A 12,151-nucleotide genomic window follows, 5' to 3' on the forward strand; every position below is an offset into this window, starting at 1 on the left:
TCCGATATGCAGAAAACCTCACCCTAAGTGTGATGGGATTAACAGGCCATGGAACAGTTAAGAGGCAGGACCAAGTGAGAGGTGACTGTGTAACAGTACGGGGTGGGGTGGGAACACAGACCTCTATAAGAGATTGATACTGACACGAGAAAGTGAGTTTGCTGTTCTTCTGAGAACAACATGTGTTTTGTTTGTTTGGTTGGTTGGTTGGTTGGCTGCTTTATCGAGACAGGGTTTCTCTGTGAAACAGTCCTGGCTGTGCTGGAACTCACTCTGTAGACCAGGGTGGCATCTAAGTCACAGAGTTCCATCTGCCTCTGTCTCCCAAATGCTGGGATTAAAGGCTTGCACCGCCACCGCCCGGCTTCTGAGAACAAGTGTTTTAAAAAAGAAAGTAAGAGCAAGCCTGAGCCCTCCTGCTCCCTGGTTTCTTACCTCCCTAAATAATCTGTCCTTCTCACGTAAGCTCCCATCATGACACCATCCACCATGATGCAGCATAGCTAACGGGGCTCTCACCAGAGGCCTGGCCGATGGGGTCACCCAATGCTATATTGCCAGACTCTAAAACTATTAACTAAATCAACTTTTCTTTCTAAATTGCCCAGGTTCACGTGTCTTGTTATTGTTGTAGGAAATGATCCAACAGAGAAGGCACCTAACTCAGTCTAGGGATCTTCATGGAGGAACAGAATTCCAAGTTAAGACTTGAAATTTAATACCCCCTTCTCTTTCCCCAGTGAGCTCCCAAGAGAATAAGTCAAGAGTAAAAATTCAGAATGGAAATTATCCAAATCCATTTACTTTGTAGGCTGTGTTTTAGAAAAGAACCAATAAAAATATTCTATTATGCAATATAGAGACATGGGTAAAGGAGCCCCTGGAGCGAGCTACAGATGGTACCATCTATTTCTTCAGTGGTTAATAGCAAATATAATGCATTTTCTTATTTCATGTTAGTGTGACTGAAAGCAGAGTGCTGAATGGAAAGCAGATTAACACCAATGAGAATTCATCTCTCTCTCTCTCACACACACACACACACACATACTCATCCCTACTTTCTTGCTGACTCTTGCTTGATGCCTATCAAATGACAGAGACTACCCATCTTTATGTCCAAGTACCTCTCCAGTTTCCGTGCAAAAGAAATCAGAATGGCTACCTACCCACTAAGCTAGCATCTACCTCCTGTCATAGAACTCAGTCACTTTTGTCAGTCTTCCCTGTAGTTTAACTCTAGCTACCTGGCTAGTTCACAGGATATAAGAATGGATATAGTATACATCTTCCAGGTCTCACATGGAAACTTCCCTACTTGATGACTTGATACATTTGTACATTGCAAACCGGCATTAAGGCATGGAAAGTTACTGTCTCTAAGTCTGTACTTGGGAGGGGGGAGAGAGAGAGAGAGAACCTAACAGGAATGTCCATATTGAGTTTGTAGGAATTAAAAGTAAATTTCCACTGTGCTAAGTCACTGAGATTTGAGAGTTTATGTAGTATTGCAGCTAGCATTACCCACCTAATATACCAAAACACACAAAGAGCCAGGTTTGCTTAGCAATTGTAATCCCTTCAGTTCCCCAGACACGAATGGTATTTTGGCCTTGTTCACCACTCCAGAGCTCAGAGACCTTTGCCAGAGCATTTCCCCAAGCCTCCCTGGGGTTGAGTGGGTATGTGAGAGGCTATTTGCAGGGCCATCGCTAGAGATCACACTTCATCCAGTGTCTGCAACACAGGGACATGAAAGAACATGGGCTTTGATGTCACACAGATGTGGCTTGGATCTTACCCAGCCCTGACAACTCCTTGGCTTAATCTCCCTGGGCTTTTGTTTCTTCATCTGCAAAATGAGGGTAATGACACCTCATTGTTACGTGTTGTAATTTGGCAGATGGGTAGAAACACACATGTGAAACACACATACACACACACAGTTGCTGGTGTCTCCAAAGCCCTCGCTAATTCCCTCCAAACAACCATGAAATTAGCAAATTAAGAATTTATTTACTCTTCTAATCACAAAACTAAGCAAGAGACAGCTTTTTCACACTGGACCATGTGTTTGTTTTTCTATGTAAATATTGGTTATCTCACAAAGAGGAACAAGGTTCAACAGATAATTTTATGTTTTCTTTTGGTCAAAAAAAAAAGAGAGAGAGAGAACCTAAATTTGAGAAAACTTAAAAATATAAACAAAGATAATGTAATTTTTCTAACTAACTTTTTTTCTCTTACTAGGAATAAATGTCATATTTTCAAACTACTGACAGTAAAAGCCATGCTGGAGTGTGATCCTGAAGAAAACAGTGGACAAGACAGTCCACATAACTAACAGTGGAAGGAAAGCATTTTTCTAGGTTGCATTAATCCCCATGAGACAAGGACCTTCCCCAATGCCCTGTCTGTGGTCCTGGATCTAATGACTTGGTGGAGAAAGGACAACACATTTAAAATACATACATACATACATACATACATACATACATACATACATACATACATACATTGGGTCTGGCAGACCATTTCACCCCAGAAAGTCTCCAAAAGAGACCTGTCTCAAAGGAAGGGAGCTTTGGCAACAGGACAGATAAGCAGAGCTTTTTTTTTTTTTTTTTTTTTTTTTCCAGGTAAGCTGGCAGAGCCACGAACTGTTGCAGCCCCAGCTCCCAGTACAGAATGAAGCTGAAATGTCAGGGCCACGGGGCTGCCGGGGGAGGCCCCGATGAGAGCCGCCCACCAGCATGACTAAGTGCTCTCGGGGACAATCCCCACTCAGAGGGCAGAAAGCAAATATCCAGATGTTATGAGCTGTCAGCTGTGATTAACCGAGGAAAGGTGAAGCTGCCCACTTAACCATCTGAGCAACCTTCCTCATCAAAATGACCCCAGAGTTTTCTGCAAAAGCATTCATGGGTAAAGTAAATGGAGGCTCCATCCAACTCCCAGCCCCACTTCTCTTGCTGCCCGCCCTCTGATCAAGTCAGAACAGCGGCCTATTTTAAACCAGTGGCAATGTGTTCTCTCGTGGAAACGTGTGGGTTTCCTGAGACAGGCTGGCGCTCGGAGAAGCAGGCACGCGGAAGGCTGCGCCCACTCTCCCATCCTTCCTCTCCCACAAGAGTACTGTGAGGAGCCCCAGGAGGAGAAGCCTGAGGAGTTGGGGACGATCTGCTGGTGGCTCCCATGACAATTAGCTCATTCCTATGGGAAAGAAGCTGAGATCTGGATGGAAGCAGCCCCACCTGAGGAAAGCAAAGGCCACCTCAGCCCAGGAAGAAGAGATCCACCCCGGATGCTGGCTGGCCTCTGTGTCCTTTCTAGAGCAGTTTATATGGATCTCAGTGCCACTGTTACATGCTTCAAAGAAACTTTAAATACAGTAGGAAACGTTTCATGGAACACTGAAGACTTGTTTTTACCAAGGCCACAAGACCAATTTACAAAGCAAAACAAAATAAATGCAGAAAACATTTTTTTTTTCTTTACTTACAATCGCTCCAGCTGCTTCAGATCCTGGAAGGCTCCTCTCTCAATGACGCTCACCTGATTGTCTTCCAGATGCCTGGAATCAGAAAAGCAGCCAGGGTCAAGGACTAAAATGGTTAGAGGCCCCCATAAGAGGCCTTGGGCTGTGCAGCCACATCACATATACCCTCCTAGCATCCCTGGGTCCCTCCAATTGGAATCATTCTGTTGAGGCAAAATCACTACATCCCAGTGTGGTGTCACAGTGAGCAGGGTCCCACCACTTGCCCACTGCTACCTGACAGACAGGCTTCCATGTCCCTATTTTAAGAATGTCCCCAGCAAATGCCCCCTACCCCGAGCACTGCAGAATGTTGCACAGAAATGGAAGAGAAAGCATGCACATCAACAACACCTCTTTCTTTGGAGCTCCCTCCTCCAAGGATTCACAGAAAGGATAGAGGCACAGTGAAAGAGCACTGTGCATAAGACGGCTAGCCTGCATCCAGGTACTCCCTCATGCAAGGCCAGACTCATCCCAACCTCCTAGAGATAGGGAATTCGCAAAAGTCACCCCTATCCCCAGCCGCAGGCTTTATGGACCTCTAAGTTCTCCCAGCAAGTGATTAAAAGTCCTAATCAGTCTCTGTAAGTGAGCTTGATCCATGCACATGGCTCCTTCTAAGAGGTGACCATACAATGAAACATTTGTTTCCACAACTTACCAAGGGGGGAAAAAGAGCTTAAATTGGATTAGTTGAACAGAGGGGATGCAAAGATGATGCATGGATTCTGGGTGGGATATGGGCCAAGAAATGACAGGAACTGCATTTGGTGGCTGCGTGGGATTTGGGGGATGTGCATCTGTGATTGAAGGCTGTTTCTTGAGAGAAGGAGGAATTTAGGAAGGGCTACAGTTTCCTCTGGAATGGCAGAGGCATGACCTAGGGGACGGTGCATCTTCACTCCAAAATAGACCTTCCACGATGAGCCTCCACCTCTTAGAATAGCCTAATCTTCAGCATGCTTTAGGCTTAAGGTTCTACCTTTGTACTTCATTGGGGAAGTTTTCTCTTCCCAAGGACTAAAGATGAGAACCTCACTTCCTCACACTCCCAGGCCAGCAGCGTGTGCCCCCCAGTTCCTCTTAGTCCCAGCCCAGCACTGTGACCCCTCACTTCCTCATTTCTCATACTCCCAGCCCAGCACCATGGGCTACCATGTCAGCCTACCTAATGAAAAGCACAACTGTGGGCCCAGCACGTACTGACTCTCCATAAAGGAGAAGATGAGTCAGTGAAGTGAGGTTTCTATCAGGGCATGCAAGAGTAATTTGTTAGGCTGAGATATGTAATACATTTGTGTTTACAAGTATTAACTGGCCAGGAGGGTCAGTCTGTTGGTTGGAATCCTCAACCTCTGAGACCTCCCATTTTTGTGACTTCTGTCCCTGATAGGCCACTTCCTTCCAGGCCACTCACTTAACAGGTAAGAACAGAGTAGCTAAGAAACTTAGCCAAGGGCAACTACACAGCTAAGGAGAGGACTTTCAAGCCCCGAGTCTACTTGAGAATCTCTGTCCTACTTCTTACTAGATGATGGTGTTGTATTGAGCAAGCTAGTCATCATCTTTAAGACATGTTTTCCTCATTTGTAAAATACAGAAAGTAAGACATCACAGAAGCACTGGTAAGAATACAAATGGAGTAAACAAATCATCAACCCCAGCGTCTGAAGTAATAATCTGCAATTTTTAATAAATGTTCCTTCCCTTCCCTCCTCGTCTCCATTCTGACATATGGTGAGGAGGCCTAGGGAAGCTAACAGACTTTTATTAGCACATTTACTAAACAGGGTGTGTGTCAGTTCAATACTAGTGACTGGGGGGGGGGGGAGGTTGCTCGGCCAGCCTTTTATAATCAGTCAACCAGCACTGGCTGTCATTCTTCTCCAATGAGAACAAGGACGAACTCTAGAGTAACTGAGTGTCAACCTCCAGATGTTTGGAGGTGCTAAACTCTGACCTCCTAGAATGTATCTCTTAATTCTGTATTCATTATGGCAACACCACTAGTTTCTTTCAAGACATGGAGATGTGCAAACACGCGTGTGTGAGCTTTCGGTCCCTGCTCTACCTTGCTCAGCACCTGGGAACCTGGCTTGCAGATGCTTTTCCAAAGAGCTTCTTGGCCTCTTCTTACTGCTGGCTTCAGTCACTGTGTTTTACTAGCAGGAGCCAGGAACAGTGGGGTTGGGAGATTTGCCCTTCTATTTCCTGACCAAAACACTCTAGGGTGACTGTGTACCTCTACTTAAGACTATAGATGCTTTTATTGGGCTCTAAGATCCAGTTTTTCCCATTGGTCCCCAGGGCCTCTAGGCAGCCATGGCTCTGTCATCACTAGCCTTAGGAACTGTACCATCTCTTCCTGGAGTCTGTCCTCCCACCCATACCTCAGTCCATGTTAGCTCTCCTCACCTGCCCCCTGCAGTATCCTTTGGTTCCTGTTAGGAAGGTATCCAGGGTGCTTTTTAGACTGACTTTGTAAACCCACCAGAGTCCAGCCTCATGACTGGCACTAAAAGGCTCAGTAAACACTACTTGACAAATAAAAGCATCTGTCCGTGGATAATCAAACCACAAAACCTGCACGGAGACATCCAGCAGCACTGCAAACTAAGGGAATGTAAGGAGGTTGTCGATTCACTCAGCCCCAGTTTACTGGCCAGACGCAGGAGAACATGGGATCAATGTCAGGGTAGTTTTTAGGTTCCCACAAGGGCTGCCCAAGGCTGGCATCTGTTCTGAGTTAGGGGGACACAGACTGTGTTCATTTTCAGGTCTTTGCCACTTTTTTTTTCTTTTTCTTTTTCTTTTCTCCACTAGGTTAAATCGGAAATGTTCCTCATGTGATGACGGCAGAAGCAGAGTTTAACTCTTTTATTAACCCATTTGTGATAAAGCTGGCTCCCACATTGTGAACACGGAGAGTCCTTAAATGGGTTACTAAGAAAAAGGATATAATTGATACCAACAGAAGAGACTTTTCCCTGCTCCCAACCTGTGGGAGAGATGACTGTCTCAGGCAAACTCCTACATCTCCCTGGGATGAGACAGAAGTTCGACAGCCTCTGTTCTATGTTTACCCATTCACCTGCACCATATTAGCAGCTATAAGGCATTTTGCATGGAAATGGGGGGCAAGCTCAAATTATTCAAGACTATCGAGTCTTTTATTGCTTCACCATAAATTGTAAATAAGAAACAGACACAGGGAATATGCCAGGATGTGATGAAAGCTTTTCAAAAGAAAATAAAAAAAGAGTTCTCTAGGTTACTCAGCTAAGAATAGATGGAGGAAAAATGCGATTTAAATGTTTGGATATTTTATTGGTGTTAGAAGGCTTCTCAGCTATTCCACCTAGCAGAGTTCTTTCATCGAAATAAAGGGCCACTTGAAAGGGACTGTCTGTGAGCTGATAAGGGAGATAATGAAACAGATCTATTAACTGTTGATAAAGAAGGGGTAAAAGGCATTTTGGTATTGCTTATCAAAACAGAAGAATGCACCAATTAACTCGAAAGATAAACTGTAGTCAAAGAAGTACTGTAGACTCTGCAGAAGACATTAATGTCATCTTTTGTGAGTATTTTAAACTTTCTATTTGCAGAGAGCAGATATGGAAATTGGAATTTTTATTAGTCTCTCTGATGCAGCAGTAAGAAAATCAAAGGGTTATTTTTGACTTGGTTAGAAAACGAAGCAGTAGGTGAATTTTGACTTGTATGAGCAAACATCTCCTACAGACACAGTGGAAGAAATAGGGGCAAAAAGACACAAAGCAAAAACCTAAACACACTTGCCTTTTAAATCAGCAAATGACCCAGAAGCAGCAGTCTCTGGCCTTGCTTTTTAATACAAAGTACGCTAAAACTGAACCAAGGGATCCCCCATACCTATGCCAACTTCCCTTCTGATGGCTGTAGACCTTATCTGAGCAGTTACTCACTTGACATAGACACTGCTGTTCTGAGCACAGGAAAGGCTCAGTACAAGGGAGATCTCCCCTCTGAGGATGACCAAACAGAGACTGTGTCTACGGAGGGAGCATCTGGTGGTTGCAGGACCAGCATCAGATTCCTGCATCCCTGTGCACTGGACCGGAGGAGCACTCAGGTGATACTCTACACACTAGAGGGGCATGTCCTCCCTCCACTCCCTCCTCAAGAACCCATGCACTTACTCCCTCTCCCTCCTCCTCCCCATCCTCCTCCTGTGTGAGCACAGAAGTACAGCATGCATTCTAATTCTAACTCCTCTGTCGCTCACTATGTGGAGCTGAGATTCCTTAATCCAGAGCTGTTTCCCCCTCCTGCAATGAGGGGGCCATAATAATGCCAACCTCATATGTTCTGTCTCATGACTCTGTACCAGGTCCATGACTGTCAGCATTAGCATGATTACTAACACTTCTCAAACAAGAAATCCACATTACCAAAGCTCTGCTTCACAAGTGACAGGCGGTAATCAAACACTGCTCGGAGAAATGGCAAAGCCCTGGAGCACTCCATGTACAACTAGAGCTGAGAGGACCTTGAAGTGTTCACTCCCTAGGCTGCTGAAGGGAAAACTGAAATCCAAGGGGGTACAGGGATTTCCCCAAAGTTGCATAAGGAATTAATCCCAAATCAAATCAGAATATGACACTTCTTGTCCCAAGGACAAAATCATCTTGTTCTGTAGAACTGTGAACAGAAACAGGGATGGGGGGGTTGCTGGAGAGATAGCTCAGGAGTTCAGAGTACTTGTTGCTTCTGTAGAAGACCACGGTTCAATGCCCAGCACCAACAGGACAGCTCAGAACTATCTGTAACTCAAGCTCCGGGGGATCTGATGCCTTCTTCTGACCTCTGAGGGCACCAGGCACACATGTGGTGCACACACATATATGCAAGCAAAGCACTCATATACATAAAATGAAATGACATCTTTTAAAATTATGTGTTAAGGAAGGTGGAATCTGGTAGCGATGAGTTAGCCGTAACCGACGAACCAGCCAAGAGTCCATTGACACAAATAACTTCAAAGCTGGGATCAAACTTCTCAGGCTGTACTCCTGGGCAGGAGCCACACTATGGGTAAAAATCAACAATAAGGAAGGAAGGAAGGCAAGAGAACCAAACTGCTCCACTGTCACTTTTCTGAATGTCTCTTCTGACCAAACACAAACCTGGGGTCAGGTAAAAATTCTCCAAAATTCAGAAAGGAAAACCCATTAGTTCTTGTGCTGGTATTCCATCAATGCCTACTTCAAATTCTGCGACCTGTCTGCACAGCTGTGAATGGTCAGCAAGGTTTCTGCCCTTGCCTGGCCCTCTCCATCTCTCCGCCCCTCCTCTCCATTAAGCAGGAAGATAAATAACATCTGTCCTGATTGCTCTTTTAATACACAAGCTGGGGAAGAAATTGTAATCTCTGTGGAAGGGAAGCATGGTTAGTCAACCTGATGTTGCTGTCATCCAGGAAGCAGGGCATGTTGACTTAATTCATTTATTGCCTTCTGTTTTTCCTGTCACTGGAAGCAAGCAGGTTCTTCTATTGATCTCACCCAGCCAGCAGCATCCAGCCATACAATTTTCTATCTGTGAACACTTGGTACAGTAACAAAGGGCTTTCTGCAGCAGAAGCATGGATTCCTGTGGCCCAGGGCTTGGGAATGTGATGTCAGGGCAGTGCAACATTTTCACAGGCTGAAGAGCTGAAAATGAAAACTTGTTGGAGCACCATCTGCTACTTACAAGACTCGGAGATTCTTCAGTCCAGCGAAGTCCATCTTGGTGATTCTGGTAATGTTATTTCTGTCCAGGTCACTGCAATGGAAAGAAAATTCAGGTCAGATTTTTGCAGGTTACACTTACAGTCTATTTAACGCAGACTGGCTTGGACTGGGGGGATGCTGCCTGTCACAGGGAAGGCAATTCCAATGATTAATGATATCCCTTGAGCATGCCCAACTAACTTTAAGGAAATTGTATGGAATAAGCCATTCATTATGTATGTAGCAGAGCCCAGTTACACTTAACTGCCTGTCTTCTGTGGTCCCTTCTTCAAGGAACAAACCTATCTCTCAGTGTCCATAGCCCCCCCCCCAATTTTCAGATTAATTTATGCAACTAGAGCTAGACTCCTCTCAATTCCAGGGCTTCCAGGGAGAAGTATCTGACACAGGCCAGGCATTTAACCCTTCAATCTCTTTCATTGTTTTAGGTTTCATGCATGACTCAAAGAATGACTTTCTGTCCACTAGAGTAGCAAAGCAGCTCAAACTTCCCAGAAGCCATCTTGCCATCACTAAAGGACAGTGTTCCAGACCCAGAAGAGGAAGAGAAGAGACATTCTTCATGCTGTTAACATATCAGTACTTGGATCTGCTTATGTCTGAAGCCAGATACTTCTGCATTTTAGCATGTTGTGAGCCAATCCAATCCCACTTCATTTTTATTTTGGTTTAAACTAGCTCTGACTTCCCAGAAGACATCTTGCCTCCACCAAAGGACAGTACTCTAGACTCAGAAGATGAAAAGAGCCATTCGGCTTCTACTTCTTGAAACCAAGAGAATGGTCACTGGCTTGGGTACATAGCTTGATAGATATAAATAGACAACACAATCTTGTCTTAACAGATGAAACTTGTCTAGCTTCTAACTAATTCATACACTCCCTGGGTTTAGCATCTGAACAGGTGCCAACACAGTTGAGCCTGTAGTAAAAGCTAATTCCACACAGTAGGCAAAGGGAGCTGCATGGATGATTCCTGCCTCAACACGGAAGCTTAGGAGCATTTGTCTTGGGGGAGTTGAAAGCTCAGCATGGCAGTTACTGGGGTAAAGGTGAAGGAGGCACAGTGGGTGGTAGGAAGTCAAGGTTAAAGGGGAGCTGAAGTTAAGAACAAACCTGTGAACAACTGGATAAATATTCTGTATTCCCTAAAATCACCTACAAGCCCTAGATGGAAAAGGGGTGGGACCATAAATAATGTTACAATTCTTAACATGCAAGCTTTAGAATGACTCCCTACAGACTGTGCCCTCCTGATGAGAAGACAGATTTTAGGGTGTAGTTCCTACAGGTTGTCTGTAAATTGATAGTGTCACCAATCACTCAATGTACAGAATCGGAAACGTGTTGTTGCCTGCTTTCATGGTATAAACATCAGAGTGTACACACACACGCACACACACACACACACACACACACACACACACACACACACACAGGGGGGGTGGAGAGAGAGAGGTTTACCAGCTGTGATGTCACATAGTGGTAAATCTTATTTATGGGAGCAGTTCTATTATGTTGTTAGCCAAGGCATCAGGATAGGCTACCTGGATTACCAAGATCACCTGTCCAACAATAGGTCTCCAGGAAGACCTGTGAGTTACAGGCTTGCATTAAAGCAGTGGTTCTCAACCTTCCTAACTCTTTAGTAGAGTTCTTCATGTTGTAATGACCTCCTCCCAACCATAAAATTATTCTGTTGCTACTTCCTAACTGTAATTTTGCTACTGTTATGAATCATAATAAATATCTGATACACCTGATATCTGATACATGACCCTCACGGGGTTGCGACCCATTGGTTGAGAAGTATTGCATTAGATGAAGAGAAAAGCAGTTTCCAGTTTTTGCACTTTGTGTGAGGAATAATCAGTCTGAGGAGGGATAACTCTGCCGCAAGCAGAAATTACAGTAAGATAGAAACCAAGTATGTCCTTGGGTAACCTTACCCCGACCCCATCCCCCTTTCTTCAGCTTTCCCCTCCTAGACCAGCCATCCAAACTGTTGCTTAGCTTCATCTTTGCTACCTATGCAGGGTGCTAGTGAAGGAAGGGTACAAACAGGGGCGCTGAGAATACAGAAGGATAGCGACTCCAGTAGCGAGATAGCTGGGATCCAGCAACCACTCTAACATGGTAAGCACTCTTCTCCACTCCCTCCAGAACCTGGATAGATGTGTGGGGACCTTGACAACTGGGACTATGACAAAGCAGCTAAGGGTTTAATTACCAGGACACAGCGTGGGACTGCAGCAGCTCATGCTGCCAGCTGCTGTGCTGATATTTTCAATTAATATTCATTATGAGAAAGGATGCAGTGTGCCACAGAGGCGCTGAGGACATGGTGGGATGGGTTATACCATGGGGGACCTCACACATAGTCCTGGAACTTAATTCCTTACCCAACCACCTCCTGAGTGGCCTCATGACTAGGGATCAGAAAGACACATATGACCTCAAGAGGTTTTTTGAAGGTTAAGTGAGATACTGTACTCATAGTGCTTACCCACCACTTACTATTCTTACTTACCATTCTCAGTCTTGGAGATTATTCTAACTGGTTGAAGTACATTCCCTTACATACATATACCATGACGTTTAGGTTCACCAAAAGAAACCAGGGACCCCATTCCCCAAGCACCATGCTGCAAGCCTTTATCTTTGGGGCAATCTATTTCATAATATTAAAGATGTGGAAAAAAGAGAAAAAGAGGCCTACTGAATATTTAATTCACCACTCCAAGTGGAATCCAGTCCCATCGCTCTCCATGGCAAAGATGACCCCATGGCTGTTGCTTTGAGACCCTCAGTTCTGTCATTCTAGTCAAGGATGG

At 44.8% G+C, this 12,151-nt stretch overlaps 1 protein-coding gene across 1 annotated transcript in view; it reads right to left on the reverse strand.

The window, feature by feature from the left end:
* Window positions 1-12,151, reverse strand: part of Slit3 (slit guidance ligand 3) — a 561,683-nt gene that overhangs the window by 503,890 nt on the left and 45,642 nt on the right. The window contains exons 2-3 of the mRNA XM_051180959.1: window positions 9,278-9,349; window positions 3,503-3,574 (exon numbers count right to left, since the gene is read on the reverse strand). Of these exons, the coding sequence (XP_051036916.1) occupies window positions 3,503-3,574; window positions 9,278-9,349 (144 nt within the window). The remainder of the gene's footprint in view (window positions 1-3,502; window positions 3,575-9,277; window positions 9,350-12,151) is intronic.

Source organism: Phodopus roborovskii, unplaced genomic scaffold, assembly GCF_943737965.1.
Source record: "Phodopus roborovskii unplaced genomic scaffold, PHOROB, whole genome shotgun sequence".
NCBI lineage: Eukaryota > Metazoa > Chordata > Mammalia > Rodentia > Cricetidae > Phodopus > Phodopus roborovskii.